The 20,052-nt window shown below is 42.4% G+C and overlaps 1 protein-coding gene across 4 annotated transcripts in view; it reads right to left on the bottom strand.

Moving 5' to 3' along the window:
• Positions 1-20,052, bottom strand: part of AGPAT4 (1-acylglycerol-3-phosphate O-acyltransferase 4) — a 186,207-nt gene that overhangs the window by 61,798 nt on the left and 104,357 nt on the right. For all 4 annotated transcript variants that reach the window (XM_073560179.1, XM_073560178.1, XM_073560180.1 and 1 more), the window contains exon 3: positions 5,234-5,403. In XM_073560179.1, coding sequence (XP_073416280.1) covers positions 5,234-5,403 — 170 coding nt within the window. The remainder of the gene's footprint in view (positions 1-5,233; positions 5,404-20,052) is intronic.

Below are 20,052 nucleotides of genomic sequence, written 5' to 3'. Positions count from 1 at the left end.
ATTGTATTCTATGGGGTTGCAGTGTACTCTATGGGGCTGCATTATACTATATGTACTCTATGGGACTGCATTATACCATATGTACTCTATGGGGTCACATTATTCTCTCTGGGACCACATTGTACTCTATGGGGCCACATTGTACTTTATGGGTCTGCAATGTACTCTATGGGTCCGCAATGTACTCCATGGGACAGCATTGTACTCTATGGGACTGCATAGAGTACTCTATCAAAGACTGCATTATACTATATGTCCTATTTGGGGGGCTGCATTATACTATATGGGGGCTGCATTACACTGTATCAAGGACCATAGATTGTGTATTATATTATATGTACTATACTGTGCATTATACTGTATGGAGGATTATGGGGAGCGAATTATACTGTATTGAGGACTATGGGGAATGCATTGTACTACATGGAGGACTATGGGGGGTGCATTACACAATATGGAGGACTATGGGCGCATTATACTATATTGAGGACTATGGTTTGTGCATTATACTGTATGGAAGACTATGGCTGTGTATGCAGAACTATGGAAAGTGCACAATACTGTATGGAGAACTATGGGGTGTGCATTATGCTATATGGAGGAATATAGGGGGTACATTACACAATATGGAGGGCTATGGGATGCATTATACTGTATTGAGGACTATGGAGAGTGTATTACACTATATGGAGGAATATAGGGAGTGCATTAAACTTTCTGGAGGACTATGGGGTGTGCATTATAATATATGGAGGACTATAGGGAGTGTATTATATGGAGGAATATGAGGAGTGTATTATACTACAGGCGCTTTTCACAAAATTAGAATATCATCAAAAAGTTAATTTATTTCAGTTCTTCAATGGAGTGTGTCAATGTCTGCCTTCTGGACATCTGTGAAGTCAGCAGTCTTCCCCATGATTGTGGAGCCTACTGAAACAAAGGTACCTGTTTATATGCTTAGGAAGCCTTTGCAGGTGTTTTTGTTAATTACCGTATTCTAATTTACTGAGATAATGACTTTTGAGTTTTCATTGGCTGTAACTGTGAGCCATAATCATCAATATTAACAGAAATAAACACTTGATCACTCTGTTTGTAATGACTCTATATAATATATGAGTTTCTCTTTTTGTATTGAAGAACTAAAATAAATTAACTTTTTGATGATATTCTAATTTTGTGAGAAGCACCTGTATATGGTACACATTATACTATATTGAGGACTATGGAGTGTGCAATAAACTATATGGAAGACTATGGAGTGCAGTTTACTATGTTGAGGACTATGGGGTACTGTTTGGCGCCGGCATTCTCCCGCTGCACAGGATGGATTTCAAGCCTTGTCTGGTGCTGTGGTCTCCCATTCAGGCTTGGCTGCTGGGATGATTGCTCAGCACAGACTCCGGCCGCAGCACTTTGCCCAGGCTCATGCTGCATGTGTAGTTGCTGCTGACTCTCCAGCTAAGCCTATGGTGTCTACTGGTTTACACATGCAGCATTGTACTCTGGAGCCTAGGTCCAGATTTCATCCTACTAAGCATGTCCATGATGTGGAGCCTTCTCATTGGTGCTCGGACATCACCTGCTCTGTTTATGTGGCAGCTTCTGATTGGTCCACAGGCAAGGTCCTGTCTGTCTGGACTTGAGCTGCATGTATAAAAGGTCCTCTGGAGCACACGCCTGTGCGCTAGTATCATGTGTGTTGGTGGCTACTTTACCACCCTGTTTGCACGTGTGCTGCTAATAGCACTGCGAGTGTTGGTCTAGACAGGCAGTGTAGGGTGGGAACTCCCGCTTGAACTTAGCATCTGCATCGGGCGTCCTCAGGTGCGCATGCTACAGCACACCGTGTGTCAGAGCAGGGTCAACCACCAGCTTAGTCTTTCCTGGGTGGTTAAGTTATAGGGACCTCAATTAGTATTTTTCTATATGCCTGTGCAGTCTAACAGGGTATAGTTCTTTTTGCGTTGCTTCATAGTACTCTGTTGTGTAACCGAGCTTGTTACTTTGCGCCCTGAGCACACTGAGTGACATTAAACTCAGTGTGCCTAAAGTGTTTTCTCACAGCCTTGCTCCGCCATTGTGCTAGCTGCGGTTTCTCCATCACTGCACGGTGGACCCCAGGTTGCGAACGCACCTTATCATAATTTCTTATTTTGGTGTGTTCTGCCAATCCTAACAGGTACAGTATACTAAACAAGCAAAATGCTGTCTATTCATTGAGTGATTGGATTGTTTATGCCGGAACAAAAAACATTGTTCTCAGAAGCACATCGCCTGGTGAAAACTGCAGATATGCTGTTGATAACATGATGCTGTATGGGGACAGATTGACCTACTAGTGATCGTTTTGTGCCCATCATTGTTTTTCAGCCAGTGTAAAGAGGCTGGGAAACAAGCATTGAACAACTTCAATATTTTCGATCACGCTCGTTTAGAAGTATCAACTCAGCGCATGTAAATTTAACCAAAATGTTTCTTTGTGATGATGCAATATATTGGCCCTACTTTATAGTTTTGCTCACTGTCCCACTTTGTCTAAAACTGGTCCCCATGCCATTCTTTGCAACACAGCCCCAAAGCATGGTTGATCCACCCTCATGCTTAATGGTTGGTGATATGTTCTTTTCCCGAAATTCTGTGCCATTTTTTCTCCATACATACTTTTGATCATTGTGGCCAAAGAGTCGTATTTTAACACTGTGGCCAAAGAGTCCAAGTTATCTGAGCACACAAATCTCCAAGGGTACCTAAACTTTTGCATCTGCCCATTTTCCTTTTTGTAGTTTTTAAAATTTGTCATCTTTTACTTTAACCCCTTTAGAGATCTTTTCATCTTCAACTTGCTTAACTGTTCGCATTAACAGTAATTTTGACAAAGGATGCCCAAACTTTTACTTGCCACTGTACAGGGGTTCTGTTTTGTTTTATAAAAACAGCTTTTGCACATGGGTTTTGCCTGGTATTAAAGCTCAGCTCCAGTAACTTCATTCTTAAAGAACCCCTTTAACAATATATGGTTGCAATAAAAATTATTCACATCTCCCCATTGCAAATTAGGTTGATTAGCAAAATTTCCAAACATTTTGCTGTTTACAATAATCCAATAAAGCAGGAACAATTTAAATACCTGAACACAAGTAGTATAACAAGCTGTTTCTCCATATTTAATGTCAGTTGCCACTTTTAATAGCTACTGCAGTTTCAGAATTATACAACCCTTTCATGACAAGGTTATCTAGCACTTAGTACAGCACCACTGGCTGTTATCATCTGCTGCAAATGTGATGCATAGCTTCTAGCAGCAATCCTGAGGAATCATAGCACATTCTCATTGGCAATGGTCTCCAGTTCAATTATGTTCTTGCGTTTTTTTCCTGCAACTTTCTTCAAATCTCAAAGATCTATGAGGTTCAAATCAGGCAACTGTGATGGTCACAATAGAATCTTCCAGGATTTCTTCAGAAATTAAACCTTGGAGATATGTTTGAGATCATTGTCTTGTTGGAATGTCCAATGATGCTTTCATTTCAGTTTACTCACAGAAAGCAGAATGTTTTATAGCATTTCCTGATATTTGACTGAATCCATCTCTCCAAATGCTGCAGATTTCCAGTGTTAGAGGAAACATAGCAGCCCCAGAGCGTTGCCCAGCCACTGTCATGTTTTACTGTAGGCAAGGTTTTCTTTTCAATGAATACTTTACTCCTCTTCCTCCAGACATATTGCAAATCTGTAGACATGAAAATTTCCAATTTTGTCTACCTCTGTGGAACAGAATTCCCAAACTTCTGTGGCTTATTTATATACTCATATTAGAATCAGTGAGTTCAGTTTGGGTCAGTAGAGGTGTACAAGTTGGAATTCTGGCATGGAGACCTTCAGCATTTAGCACTCACCTTACAGTATAAACTGAAACTTCAGGGTCTGCCACCACTAAAACTTGCTGCAGGTCTTATGCAGACACTTGAGGGTTATTAACTAGCTGTATTTTCAGGAATCAGGTGTCTCCCGGGGATAGTTTCCTACTTTTGCCACGACCTGGTAGTATTGAGAGTGTTCTTTTTAGTTTTAACTTGCAAACTCTACTCAGACTGTATCTCTAGCCATACTCAATGTCTTTGCTACATATTTTTGCATAATTTTCCATGTTTGTGCAAAGCAATTATCTTTTAACTTTTTGGACCACTTTCTTTACTAAGCCATATTTGTAACAAGCAGTCAATTGTCACTATCAATAACCCACTAGCCAGTCCAGGTATTTGATGTTTTTTCTTCTCACGATTGGTTAGTCCGTTGATTAGTTGCAGTGGGTGCTTGAGAAAACACCTGTTTTATACATGTAGGCTCTTATGAGGGATTCTATACAATGGATTGAATATCTCTGGGACTGCAGTACTCATTAAAGTTGCCTTTGTGTGCTGGATTTGGAGAAACCACCTGTTATAATAGTTGTATTCAGTTATTTGAATTGTTCTTGTTCGATCAGTTTATTGCAAGTAGTAAATATTCTATAATTTTGCTAATATAAGCTTAATTTGCAATGTGGGTAAATAATTTTGATTCAAACTGTATATATTAATTAAGAAAGAAGTAAATGTATTGTCAGCTTCTGAGATTCTCTGGAATGACATTCATATTGATGCAAATAAGACACGTGCGCGGGCAGAGTTTACACTATAACCCTAGATGTTAGGGGTTAATTAATATACATGCAGAGTAGCAAATCTAGCATATGCTGCATGCATTGTGCTGCGCCATAAATACTTACACTAACGTCAATGCCAGAGGCTCAAAAGATAATGCAGCTAAGCATCCACTTAGCAGAAGGAGATACAAAAAACAGCAAAACTTGACACTTCAGTTAGAGAACATGAAACCCGCCCCATATCCCTTTTTGCTCCTTAAGATCTTAAATGTAGTCATTACAAATATGGCCATTTTCCCGCAGACTAAAAGCAATCTAAGAACCTTTAAAAACCACAAAATGACTATTATCTTTGCGTAATGTGAGGTGTGCAGAAACCGGCAGGCACTAGTATTACTTACACTACTTGTGTCCATATATTAGCGGCACCGCAATATATGTCATATATTTTCCCATCCTTATGTTCCTACGTAAGTGACAATTGCGGTGAATAAGAAGACATGCAAACAGATATAAAGTGTTCACAAACGCCGCGCTTCAATGGATCATTTAAAGGCATAATGGATGATATACCGTACTTACCCCCAGGACACCAAATCTCTCACAAAAGTTCCAACCACAGAGAAAGTCAATTTCAAAGTTATGGTTGAGAATTACTATAGCGTTCTCTTTGCCATACTTGCTATAGTTTGTCAGATCTGTGTATAGGGTACAGTCAGTATCTGACCACCACTCCAGCAACATCACCAATTCTGCAAGAGTAAAAATGGGATATTGTTATAAATGAATGACATGTAGCTACAGTGCCTTGCGAAAGTATTCGGCCCCCTGGAACTTTTCAACCTTTTCCCACATATGCTTCAAGCATAAAGATACCAAATGTAAATTTTTGGTGAAGAATCCACAAGTGGGACACAACTGTGAAATTGAACGAAATTTATTGGTTATTTTAAAATTTTGTGGAAAGTCAAAAACTGAAAAGTGGGGCGTGCAATATTATTCGGCCCCTTTAACTTAATACTTTGTTGCGCCATCTTTTGCTACGATTACAGCTGCAAGTCGCTTGGGGTATGTCTCTATCAGTTTTGTACATCGAGAGACTGAAATTCTTGCCTATTCTTCCTTGGCAAACAGCTCGAGCTCAGTGAGGTTTGATGGAGATCGTTTGTGAACAGCAGTTTTCAGCTCTTTCCACAGATTCTTGAATGAATTCAGGTCTGGACTTTGACTTGGCCATTCTAACACCTGGATACTTTTATTTGTGAACCATTCCATTGTAGATTTTGCTTTATCTTTGGCATCATTGTCTTGTTGGAAGACAAATCTCCGTCCCAGTCTCAGGTCTTTTGCAGACTTTAACAGTTTTTCTTCAAGAATGGTCCTGTATTTGGCTTAGGGGAAGACGTGTATAGTTGTGTCATCAGCATAAAGATGGTACTGAAAGCCAAATCTGCTGATGGTCTGTCCAATTGGGGCCGTGTAGAGAGAGAAAAGAAGGGGGCCAAGGACTGAGCCCTGAGGTACCCCGACAGCAAGAGGAAGAGGAGATGACGTGGAGCCAGAGAACAAAACACTGAAGGAGCGGTCAGAGAGATAGGAAGAGAACCAGGAGAGTGCAGTGTCCTTAATGCCTAGTGACTGGAGCCTAGAGAGTAGGAGATGGTGGTCAACAGTATCGAAAGCTGCAGATAGGTCAAGAAGAATGAGCAGAGAGTGGTCACCGTTACGTTTTGCTGTCAGAAGGTCATTGGTCACTTTGATGAGTGCAGTTTCAGTCGAATGTAGGGGGCGGAAGCCGGACTGTGAAGGGTCTAGAAGGGAGTGAATGGAGAGGTAAAGGGTAAGGCGGGAGCAAACTAGGCGTTCCAAAAGTTTAGAGATGAAGGGGAGATTGGAGACTGGTCTGTAGTTGTTTGTGCAGGATGGGTCGAGAGCAGGTTTCTTTAGTAATGGAGTAACGATGGCGTGTTTGAAGGAGGATGGGAAAATGCCCGAGGAGAGGGAGAGATTAAAGATTGTAGTTAGGTGGGTTGTGACGACTGGAGAGAGAGACTGGAGGAGATGTGAGGGAATGGGGTCGGTAGTGCATGTAGTCGGACGAGAAGAAGAGAGGAGTCTGGAGACTTCTTCTTCTGTGATGGGATCAAATATGGAGAGTGAGCCAGGGGAGATGCAGGAAGGGATGGGAGTCACAGCACTTGGTGGTTGGGAGCAGATTTCTTGACGGATATTATCTATTTTTTCTGTAAAGTGGGAGGCCAGGTCATCAGCACAAATGTCTGTGATAGGGGCTTGTGCTTTTGGCCTGAGGAGGGAGTGAAAAGTGTCAAAAAGTTTCTTGGGGTTGTTGGCTAGTGAGGAGATCAGGGTGGTGAAGTAGGTCTGTTTGGCAAGGTGAAGGGCAGCGTTATAGGTTCTTAACAAAAATTTGAAGTGTATGAAGTCTTCTGGTGTGCGGGTTTTTCTCCATAGGCGTTCAGCACTCCTGGAGCATCGCTGGAGAAGTTGAGTTACTTGGCAGTGTTTAATGAGTTGTCGAGTCTAAAGCCCCCATCTCACATAGCGAGATCGCTAGCGAGATCGCTGAAGCATCACCGATTTTGTGACACAACAACGACCTCGTCAGCGATCTCGCTACATGTGACACGCAGTGGTGACTGGCCCCCCTGGTGGATATCGCTGATCATGCTCGAATGTCCTGGGCCATTTTTCCATCGTCTGTGTCCCGCTGGCCAGCATGCATTGCTGTGTTTGACCCGATGAGTGACCTCGTTGGCGACGTAGAACTCAGGGACACAGGCTGGAATCGTTCAGAAAAACTGCTGTGTGACAAGGTACCAACGATCGCCGAGGATCGCTGGATGGTTGCTGCGTTGCTGAAGAGATCTGCATGTTTGGCAGCTTACTAGCGACCATTTAGCGACGCATGAGTGATCCTTACCAGGTCGTATCGCTGTCAGGATTGCTGGTACGTCGCTAAGTGAAACGGAGCCCTTAGAAGAAAAGTGTGCAGTCACTCTATGCAACGGCAGACTGCTAAACTGTGACAGTATGCAATGCGCACACTTATTATTTCTCGTGCGGTTGTGAGGTCACATGTCATGACTGTCCTCAGCAAGAACAACCGACACGGGGACTACATGGGAATGGTGGTGATGAAGTGTGCATTGCATACTGTCAGGATTCCACAGTCTGCAATCACATAGGCGACCACCAACTTTTCTTCTGATAATAGACATCCCCTTTAAGTCCAAGGTAGGAATTCTTTTTAATAAATCAGGGTAGTATATAAAATGAGATATCATACATTTTACTTAAAGAAAAATAAGAAAAACTAACAGTGTATTTACTTAAAAAATGAAAAAAGGATATAAAATATAATAAAACAGTCGCCTGATTTATTCTTCCATCTATTTTTGCATTCACTGGAACATTATTCTTTTATCTGAATTTCAGATTTAATTAAAGAATGGATTCCAGTGCTTGGAGACATGGAGACGGATCTAAATTTTATTTTGTGCTCCCATGTCGGATGTAAAAAACAAAATTGTTACTGTAGAGGTAAACTTGGGCTTAGTTTTCGCTCATGTCTCCATGCATATGTGTAAAAAAATGAGAATAACTGATGCAAACTCCCGCATCACTTGTTCAATCAATTTCGATCAGCACAATATGACTGAACCCTCAGGCCCCTTGTAGACAGCAGTATTATGGTTTCCATGGTGATGTTAGATTGGTTCAGAAGGTTCCGGCTACTGGTATATACAAGCACATTTACATTTTTGGTCCTGAGGTTGCCCACAAATAAACCTCATACTACATAATGAGAAGACATCTGTTACATAGAGCCCCAGATCCCAAGGGCTGACTTCTAAGCATGGCCGCCCACTTTTGACACAGAGGAATACTTCTCCATGGAATTCTAATGTCATAAGACTTTCAATGCTGGTAAAGTAATTCAGCCATTTCAGCCATGTTTGTTTGAAACCATATTACAAACATGTTAAAGCGAGAGGCCATTCTAATGAGTCTCTTACATTGAATGTTGCCAGGTATCCTTTATCAAGCATGGCACTGAACAGACTGATGCAACAGAAGAAGACAAAAAAGGCAAGAGTACGCTGGTCTCACATAAAATATAGCCATCAGCTCAACACATTAAAATGGTCACTAATGGTCACTAATTGTTAGTGTTAGGCAGAGCAAGCGTGCCCCTCATGCTTCCGGACACATTCTGGCTCCCCGGTGGGTTACTGCTCACTGCTGTCTGGTTGCGAGAGGTGGGGTGTCGCCTTCGGGGTGCGAGGCCATTGCAGGAACCCCACCGTGCCTGTGTACTCCATTCCAGGGTACCTGCCTCAGGGCATTAGGAAGCATGACGCCAGCGCTCACAGCACTGACACTATTCAGGGGTCCCGAGACGCCATATTCCCCAGCGTCAGCTGTTACCAGGAGACTTGGGTGCTATGTCTCCTGGTTCTGGTATGTGGTGGAAGGTTCCTTTCTCTCCACCCTCCTCACCCCTTTCTCTGTCTCTGGGAAGAGGGTGAAGATTGGACGTTACCTCAGCGGTGATCCGTGAGAGGGATATTTAAGCCCGCCATATTCTCTATTTCAGCGGTGATCTGTGAGAGGGATATTTAAGCCCGCCATATTCTCTATTTCACCACTGAATATTCAGTTTCACTTTAGTGTTACGGATAATATTTCTTTGGTTTGTCTCTGGCTCTGAAGTGTATTGTCCTCTGGTTCCTGCTTCCCTGTTTATGTTCCCCGACCTTCCAAATTTGTTAGGTTTGTCTCTGCCTTCCTGGTATAATCTATTCCCGTGTTTGACCCAACTGTCGTCAGTGTGCGCTGGTACTAGCCATTCCACTATTGGCACCAGGAAAGGGCTCTGCAAAAGACCCTCTCCCTGTAGGAGAGGGTGAAGAGTACCCCAGCCTTCAAGGGTGTGCATTAGCTTGACGGCTTGCGCCAAGTGTGTCTGGCATACTGGTATTGCTGGCCTTCAGTCCGGTCATCTCACCATTACTAGAGCCTTACAGGCAGGGGGCATCCTTATTTCAAAGAAAAGTTTGCACCTCTAGGAGATAATCCATCTTGCCTTTTTGGATTCCTGTTATGTTGTCTTTCAGGGGACAGATCAGTTGCCTCTATACAAATTAGATTACTAGCAGGATTATCCCACATTTAACCAATATGTAAAACCAATTTTCAGGGATGGGCACCTTATCTTAATTTTAAAGGGGTTGTCCACTAGGGGACAATCCCATATAAACGCTGTTTACTGATGTTGGCACCGATGTTCCCGGCAATGACATGTCATTGTTGTGTCATGTGGCGGCTGCAACCAATCAGCAGCCACTCTTTGACTGCAGTGAATCAATATTCCTTCATGGTGAACATCTGCTCTGATGAAATAGTAAAGGCTGCAGCCAATGAGAAGCCCCTTAATGGCTGCATTCGGCACGTAACACAAAAATGTTCTGTCACTGCCAGAAACAGCATATGAATACAGTATACGGTATAATTGACGTCTTTATTCTTGTGCGTGCCTACATCTACTATATAAGTGTCTAATTCTGTCTGTCTGTCTGTTTGTAACGGAAATCCCGCGTCGCTGATTGGTCGCGCCCGGCCGGCTGCGACCAATCAGCGATAGGCGCAGTCTGGCCGCAAATTGGCGCGGAATTCGAACGATGCACGCCACCGCTACTGTCGGGAGATCTGCGCCGCTAGCCGCTGATCTCCCGACGGTTGCCAAGGGTCATCTCCTGCCGCACGGATTTGCCGCAATCAGCGATATTGTCATGGAATTTATCGGGGATCTGTCACCCCATTTTTGGCCTATCAGCTGCAGCCTCTGCCATCAGGGGCTTATCTACAGCATTCTGTAATGCTGTAGATAAGCCCCCAATGAAACCTGAAAGATAAGAAAAATAGTTAGGCACCAGGAAAGGTCAGAGAGATCCGGCACCTGCGCACTGCAGTACTCAACAGGGCCGATAAAGTATGCGTGCACATGAGCCAAGGGAGAAGCAAGGAGGAGGACATCATCGTATGAAGATGGGAGGCGCCGGACCGCGACACACACCACCCCCGCCTCCCGGTGAGTATAATCTAACGTGTTTTTCTTATTTTTCAGGTTTCATCGGGGGCTTATCGGGGGATAAGCCCCTGATGGCGGTGGCCCTAGCTTATGGGATAAAAATGGGGTGACAGATTCCCTTTAAATAAACTACATACATATTCTAGAATACCCGATGCGTTAGAATCGGGCCACCATCTAGTTGACTTATAACAATACCTAGGATTATTATTATCAAATTTGTAGACTGCTGGGTCTATTCCATGTGCTTTACATTGTGTTTTGTCTATTTTTGACTCAGGGGTGTTTAACACTATGTTCGATGTGTGGTTTTAAGTGTTTTTATGGTTTATGTTAATGGTGAATGGTTAATGGTAATGTTGCTTTTATATTCAATTAGGTGTGCTCATCTTTATGTATTGGCCTTTCTCGCTTGTTTTTGCATATCAATTTTTCCATACTTGATGTAGCACCCTTCATACTGTTTGTTTTTGCATTTTGTGGTGAGCCCAGTCAAAGACTGAATTGCAGTGGCGTAACTAGAGTCCGATTGCCCTGGTACAAAATTTGCATGTTGATCAGGTGTACAGGCTTTTGTAGCGTTCTAGATCCTATAAAGACATACAAGATCGCCCCTCATGTAATACTGTCCACATCCTGGTATAATGTCCCAACCCTGATATTATGTCCCCATTCTGGTATAATGACCCCATCCTGGTATAATGCCACCCATCTTGGTGTAATGTCTTCCATCCTGGTATAATGTCCCCTGTGCTGGTATAATGTCCCCCATGTTGGTATAATGTCTGCATCTTGAAATATTGTTCCTATTTTGGTATAATGCCCCCAACTTGGTATAATGCTCCCATTCTGGTATAATCTCTCTCACACTGGCATAATGTCCTGTATCCAGGCATATTATCCCCCATTTTGTTATAATATCAACATCCTGGTATAATGACCCCATGCTGGTATAATGTCCCCATCTTGGTTTAATATCCCCATTCTGGTATAACGCCACCTACCCTGGTATAATATCCTCCATCCTGGGCATCTTACATTGTTCTCCAGCACATTTTAAAGAGAAACAAATGATTCTACTCACCTTCCTCTGCTCCAACACCGCATAGCGTCCTTTTCTGCAGCCGGTAGCTTTATTTAGCTATAGCGCCAATGAACTACTGTATGTGATATCAAGTGTCTAACTATAAATATTCCTAATGCTCTTTACAAACCAATCATGCAAGTTTACAGCTTTCCACAAGCTCAATTGCCAAAAGGAGCTTTATTAGTAACAATCTCACTAGTCGTCACGTCAGACATAGAAATAAATCAGGATTCTTTAGCATTATTGAGTTGCTTTTAAAGTAAGAATTTTGTGATCGGAATATTTATTTTTTAAATTGAGCTACTATTATGCACTTTTTTTTTACATTTTTGGTATATTATATTTCCATTTTTTATTTGACTATCTGGATTCAAGAAGTTGAAATATTACAATTCATAAATTGGTCATTAGCAGTAGCAAAAAATTTATTTTTCATGCAGTTTACTTGTGAACTTTGAGCTTTTTGTTAATTTATGATGTGTGGTTGGGAGAAGGAGGGGCACAGGTTGTGGGGTGAGGGTGTAGACTCTATTACATTGTGTAGTTAGTAAAACTTTATGAGATCTCGCTGTCAATTGACTCCTATTCATTTCAGTTGCCATAAAGTGCACTCACCCTGTTGTACTGACCATACAAGAAGTGCAGGAAAGTTGTGTCTCTGATACATCCACCCTCTCTTTATAATTTTTTTTAAAAAAGAATAGCTATAAGATTAAAAAAGCCTAAGCAAATTATTTCGTATCCTATATCTTAATATTATGAGAAACCTGGAGCTGTTTGCAAAAGAGTGGTCTAAAATTTCAGTTGAGAGGTGTAAGAAGCTTGCTGATGGTTATAGGAAGCGACTGATTGGAGTTACCGTATTTTTCAGACTATAAGACGCATTTTTTTCCTCCAAAAATGTGAAGGAAAATGGGGGTGCGTCATATAATCCGGATGTACCTGCTCTGGCTGTGGATGGGGAGGTGGGGGAAGAGCGGGTCACAGGATGCAGTAGCTGGTGACTGTGGCTAACTCCGGTGCCCACTGCTAAAGACAAATGAATATTCACTGCTTCCCACACCCATGGGAGTGGAGAGCAGTGAATATTCATTTCTCTTTAATAGCGGACTTGCTGTTAGCCGCAGCAGCCGGCTTCCTGCAGATGCCGGGCGTTCCCATGTGCCTGCTACTTCAGGCAATGAATATTCACTGCTTTCCACTCCCATAGGTATGGAATGCAGTGAATATTCATTTCCTTTTGTAGCGGGCACATGTGAACAGCCGGCAGCTGCAGGGAGTCGGCAGATGCGGCTAACACTGTGCCCACTATTAAAGATCAATGAATATTCACTGCTCTCCATGCACATAGTCCTAGCGTGGGGAGCAGTGAGTATTCTGGCAGCTGTCCTTGGCTTGTAAGCCGTGCATGACATCACTGCCATGTAGTGCTTACAAGCATAAATCAGCTGCTCTCATCAGATCAAAACACTGCCAGGGAGCGCAGGAAGGCACGTATAAGGGTATGTTTTTATGTTTTTCTGATGGGGGCCATGCATACCAGGATAAGGATGGGGTCATGGATACCAGGATGAAGATGGGGGCCCTGTATATCAGGTTAGGGATGAGAGGGACCATGCCTACTAGGACAGGGATGAGGGGGACATGCCAACTAGGATAGGGATGAGGAGGTCATGCCTACCAGGCTAGGGATAAGGGGGACATGCTTACTGAGATAGGGATGAGGAGGCCATGCATACATGCATGCCAGGATAGGGATGAGGGGGACATACATACCAGGATGGGGAAGGGGTTATGCATACCAGGATAGGGATGAGGGAGCCATGCATAGCAGCATAGGGATGAGAGGGCCATGCATACTAGGATGAGGAGGGCCATGCATGCCAGGATAGGGATGAGGAGGCCATGCATACCAGGATAGGGATGAGGAAACCATATATACAGTATCAGGATAGGGGATATAAGTACAGAATTGACCACATTTTTTACTTCATTTTTTTTTCTAAATTCCTCCTCTTAAACCTACATGTGTCTAATGGTCCATTGTGCCTTCTAGTACAAAAAATACGGTATGTATTCCAAAGGGTGTTCAACCAAATATTAAGTTGAGGGTGCCAACAATTTTCTCTGGTCCATTTTTGGGGTTTTGTGCGAAATGATGTCCAATTTGCCTTTATTCTCTGTTTTTTGTGCTGTTCCAATACGCACAAAGGAAATAAACATGTGTATAGCAAAACATGTGTAATTGCAATAATTTTCTGGTAGAAATACTTCATTTTCTGGAACAATTTCAATGGTGCCACTGTCAGCCATAACCGTATATACATTAAGAGCTCAACATCTGACTAGTGCAGCCACTCACTGTCCTGAGTGGACTTATGCTGTCATGATAACACCAGTCAATTCAGTAATTCATTTTATTTGTCACGTGGGCACAATCTGCATGTAAGAGAAAAAGAGCGATCACTAGCAAATAAGTATGAGTTATTTTATTTAAGCTCTTTTCCTTCCTTTTGTATTTTTTAAATCCTGAAAAATCCCTTTTAAATGGTGATTTTTAACTATGTAATATACTGTGAACAATTTATTTTGTTGGCAATTAAACAGCAAAGCTCACAAAGCTGGCAAGGAAATTTACCATATTGACACACTGCATACCCTTGCTCATTGTAATTATCGTTACCTTGATGCCCCACTTTCTATGTTCTCTACTGCATCTCTGTAAGGCCGGTTTCACATTAGCGCTTTTTAAGCGCACGCACGGCCGGGGGTAGCTCCGCCCCCGAGCCGGCTCTCTGCCCGGCGTGCCCGCCCCTTGCTTGTAGCGCCGCCTACTAGCGGACAGCGGCGCCTGCGATCGGCGCACCCTATCTTTAGCATAGGGTGCGCAGATCGTGCGCAGGCCGTGCGCTAGTTGCGCTTTGACCTGCGCTGCGCACTTTTGACGGTGCGCCGTGCGCGCCAAAATCCGAAAAGTTTGTATGGTCATCACCTAGCCCTAGCCCAAGAAAAAGTAGCTGACACCACCAATTGTTTTTACAGGCCTATTGGACACCCGCTTCTGGTAACATATAGCCTCACAAGGCTTACGGGATGTGGTTTACAGAGCAAGAGGAACAAAGCTATTACATTTTATACATTTAATCCAAAAAGTAGACAGTGTTTATAAAATATACAAAACATGTTATAAAAGGGGACAAAAGAATACAGATGCTTTCTAACAAAATTAGAATATCATCAAAAAGTTAATTTATTTCAGTTCTTCAATGCAAAAAGTTAAACTCACATATTATATAGAGTCATTACAAACAGAGTGATATATTTCAAGTGTTTATTTCTGTTAATGTTGATGATTATGGCTTTCAGCCAATGAAAACCCAAAAGTCATTATCTCAGTAAATTAGAATACTTTATAACACCAGATTGAAAAATGATTGTAAAATCTGAAATGTTGGCCTACTGAAATGTATGTTCAGTAAATGCACTCATTACTTGGTCGGGGCTCCTTTTACATCAATTACTGCATCAATGTGGCGTGGCATGGAGGCGATCAGTCTGTGGCACTGCTGAGGTGTTGTGAAAGCCCAGGTTGCTTTGATAGCAGCCTTCAGCTCATCTGCATTGTTGGGTCTGGTGTCTCTCATCTTCTGTGTGACAATACCCAATAAATTCACTATGGGGTTAAGGTTAAGTGAATTTGCTGGCCAGTCAAACACAGTGATACTGTTGTTTTTAAACCAGGTATTGGTAATTTTGGCAGTGTAGACAGGTGCCAAGTCCTGCTGGAGAATGTAATTTACATCTCCAAAAAGCTTGTCAGCAGAGGGAAGCATAAAGTACTCTTACATTTTCTGGTACACGGCTGCGCTGACTTTGGTCTTGATAAAACACAGTGGACCTACATCAGCAGATGACATGGCTCCCCAAACCATCACTGATTGTGGAAGCTTTACACTAGACCTCAAGCAGCTTGGATTGTGACCTCTCCACTCTTCCTCCAGACTCTGGGACCATGCTTTCCAAATTAAATGCAAAATTTACTTTAATCTGAAAACAACAACTCGAACCACTGAGCAACAGTCCAGTTCTTTTTCTCCTTGGCCCAGGTAAGACGCTCCTGGCGTTGTCTATTGGTTATGAGTGGCTTGTGTAGCCCATGTCCTGGATACATCTGTGTGTGGTGGCTCTTGAAACAGTGACTCCAGCAGCAGTCCACTCCTTGTGAATCTCTCCCAAATTTTTGAATGGCCTTTTCTTAACAATCCTTTCAAGGCTGCGGTTATCCTGGTTGCTTGTGCACTTTATTCTACCACACCACACTTTTTCCTTCCACTCAACTTTCCATTGACATGCTTGCATAGAGCACTCTGTGAACAGCCAGCTTCTTTAGCAATGACCTTTTGTGGCTTACCCTCCTTGTGGAGTGAGTCAATGACTGCCTTCTGGACATCTGTCAAGTCAGCAGTCTTCCCCATGATTGTGGAGCCTACTGAAAGAGACTAAGGGTCCATTTTAAACATTTAGGAAGCCTTTGGGGGGGTTTATTAATTATTCTAATTTACTGAGATAATGACTTTTCGGTTTTCATTGTCTGTAAGGCATAATCATCAACATTAAGAGAAATAAACACTTGAAATAGGTCACTCTGTTTATAATGACTCTATATAGTATATGAGGTTTACTTTTTGTATTGAAGAACTGAAATAAATTAACTTTTTGATGATATTCTAATTTTGTAAGAAGCACCTGTACAATCACATAAAATAAAAAGAGATAACAAAAAAAAAAACAGACCTGATGTCACAGAAATGGTGCCAGGCTTTGGGAAGGGGAGTTCATAGTTTTGGAAATGGTACACAACTACAGCAAGCTGTCATTGGAGGGTCATAGAGCAACAGAGGTGAGTTGTAGTGGTTAGAGCGAGTGTTAGCTCTTGTTCCCTTTCCAACTTATGACAAAGCTATGCTTTGGTCCTCAATATGAGGGTGACACATCACATCTCAAGAGATGGCCTTATAGGTTGGTCTTATTTTGCCATTGCATTATGACACTGCTGCAACCACAAACACCACAGTAAGCACTGAATTACACACACATTATATACATATATAATATACACTGTCAAAAAAATAAAGGGAACACTTACAGTAAACAACAGAATATAACTCCAAGTAAATCAATCTTCTGTGAAATCAAACTGTCCACTTAGGAAGCAACACTGGGTTGTTGCCCTCCTACGGTCCCCTCCACATCTCCTGGTGTACTGGCCTATCTCCTGGTAGCGCCTCCAGCCTCTGAACCCTATGCTGACAGACACAGCAAACCTTCTTGCTACAGCTTGCATTGATGTGCCATCTTGGTTGAGCTGCACTACCTGAGACACTTGTGTGGGTTGTAGAGTCTGTCTCATGCTAATACAAGTGTGAAAGCACAACCAAGATTCAAACGTGACCAAAACATCAGCCAGAAAGCATTGGTACTGAGATGTGATCTGTGGTCCTCACCTGCAGAACCACTCCTTTATTGAGGGTGTCTTGATAATTGCCAATAATTTCCATCTGTTGTCTATTCCATTTGCACAACAGCATGTGAAATTGATAGTCAATCAGTGTTGCTTCCTAAGTGAACAGTTTGATTTCACAGAAATTTGATTTACTTGGAGTTATATTCTGTTGTTTAAGTGTTCCTTTTATTTTTTTGAGCAGTGTATATACATATAATATATATAAATAGTGCTTTGAAAAATTGCATCCATGTTAGAGCTGTCTAAGGACACCTGGGACAAAATTGTAGACCTGCACAAGCCTGGGATGGGCTACAGGACAACAGGCAAAAAGTTTAGTGACAACGCAACAAGTGTTAGAAAGTGGAAGAAACACAAGATGATTGTTAATCTTCCTCTGCCTGGGGCTCCATGCAAGGTCTCACCTCATGGGGTAAGCATAATTCTGAAAAAGGTCAGCAATCAGCCCAGAACTACATGGGAAGACCTGGTAAATGACCTGAAGAGAACTGGAATCAAAGTCTGAAACATTACCGTTAGTAACACACTACGCCGTTATGGATTAAAATCCTGCAGGGCTTGCAAGGTCCCCCTGTTCATGCCAGTACATGTCCAGGTCTGTTTGAAATTCGCCATTGACCATATGTATTATCCAGAGGAGGCATGGGAGAAGATCATGTGGTCAGATGAGACCAAAATAAAACTTTTTGGTATCTACTTCACTCGCTGTGGAGGAAGAAGAAGGATGAGTACAACCCCAAGAACACCATCCCAACTGTGAAGCATTAAGGGGGAATCATACTTTGAAGGTGCTTTTCTGCAAAGGATACAGGACTTCACCGTATTGAAGGGAGGATGGATGGGGTCATGTATTGCGAGATTTTGGCCAACAACCTCCTTCGCTCAGTAAGAGCATTGAAGATGAGTGGTGGCTGGATCTTCAAGCATGACAATGACCTGAAACACACAGCGAGGCTGCCGAATGCACGCATAATGGGGGGTTATGGTGATGTAGCAGGGTCGTTTTCTCAGGGAGCCAGAGGCGGCAGTAGCGTGGCGATGTATATTTTTTTTTTTACCTATTAATTTTTGAAGTGACTTTTGGGACCTATAATTTGGAAAACCCCCAAACGTGAGACCATTTTAAAAACGGAGCCCCTTAGCATATTCAAAACTGCTATCATGTAGCTAATGAAACCTTCAGGTGCTTTTCAGGAATTAATGCAAGGTTAAATGTCAGGCATAAAAAATTGTATTTTTAACACTAAAATGTTTCTAACTTCTGAACAGGTCACTATAGCCGGCAAACACAAAGGACTTTATTTGACAGTGAACTGGCATTGCAACCATCAGGACCATACAATGACAATCTGTGGGTGGTGATGGGATTAAAGAGGGAGCTCACACTCTGTTAACGATCTAGAAGCTATTTTCACTATTGACAGTAGCATCTAAGGGGTTAAACAAGCCAACAGGTGACATCTGCTGCATTTTCACCAGTCATTGAGGGATGCTATTCTGTTATTTCTCAGGTCAGTAAAAAAGATAAATTGCTGGTTACTAAGGTGTTAAGTCTTTTACAGACTTTATGTGGCAAACCGTGTGTGTTTTCTGCACTACAAACCATTTTTTACTCAGATCCACTTCCAATAGATGCCTTTAAAGGGAATCTGTTATCAGGTTTCTACTAAAAACTATTCCCATTTATGCAAAGACCCTGCAATGCTGATTACATCCATACCTTTCATTTAGACACCTGGGTTTACATTTCAGAGAAAATTATTGCTGAACTGTTATGCAAATGAGGTCAAATGTAGCAGGCGGGCACTGTACTTATAGATTTTCTGCTTCTCTTCCCTAATTCCCATCAGTGATTGTCAGGTCATTCTTCTTTCAGTGACCTGCCTATCCCGCCCAAGTTATGGTGCAATAGCCGTCATTCATGAAAGAGACTGTCAGTGTTAGGACGACTGATGCTGAACCGAGCACCAGCAGTGCAGATGGTCACTGTTAAAGTACCAGCACCATAATCAAAAATTAGTTGATTCAATCCCAGAACATGAAGTATCACACTCCACTGATTTGCTCTTCACTTAAACATACTGTTTAATTTATATCAGCTATGACACATAGTTTTCAAACACATTTTGTTAATTGTGAAGTATTTTTGATACTCAAATTAGACAAGATACTCAGCTTTGAGGATTTCCCAGCGCAGTTCATTGACAAAGTGCCCAGTATCACACTCTCCTCACACAGGGAACCAAGCCTCCTCTGTGAGTCTGGGAGCGCAACCTCGTTACGGGCTCACTGCCCGATTTAACAGCACAGAAGCGATTTACGCACACACGCTACATGTTCCTCCCACTTCCTGCTATATCAGTGTCCCTCATTAGTAGTTAGCTGCCTGTCTAGTGTAAAGTTGTCCTTGCTGCATCTGGTTTCTGGTTCCTTGTAAACACTTTGTGACTGATCACAGTTAACATCATGCTACAGCTAATTACGAACTTTGCAGGTCACATTCACCTTCCTTTCCTGCACTAAACTTCTTTGGGCTGGGAGAGACAGACTTATGTGGCTACAAGTCTCTCCTTGCCTAGTGTTCCAGGCACCCCCCAGTTTCCCCATGTTCGTAGAGCAACCGATATGGCTACTAAGGCTATAAATCTGCTCCCGTCTGATAGTTCCATTCCCTACTA

Source organism: Dendrobates tinctorius, unplaced genomic scaffold (genome assembly GCF_039654945.1).
Source record: "Dendrobates tinctorius isolate UK_male_01 unplaced genomic scaffold, ASM3965494v1 ptg000293l, whole genome shotgun sequence".
In the NCBI taxonomy this organism is placed as follows: Eukaryota; Metazoa; Chordata; class Amphibia; order Anura; family Dendrobatidae; genus Dendrobates; species Dendrobates tinctorius.
This window is presented reverse-complemented; position numbering and strand designations above follow the sequence as displayed.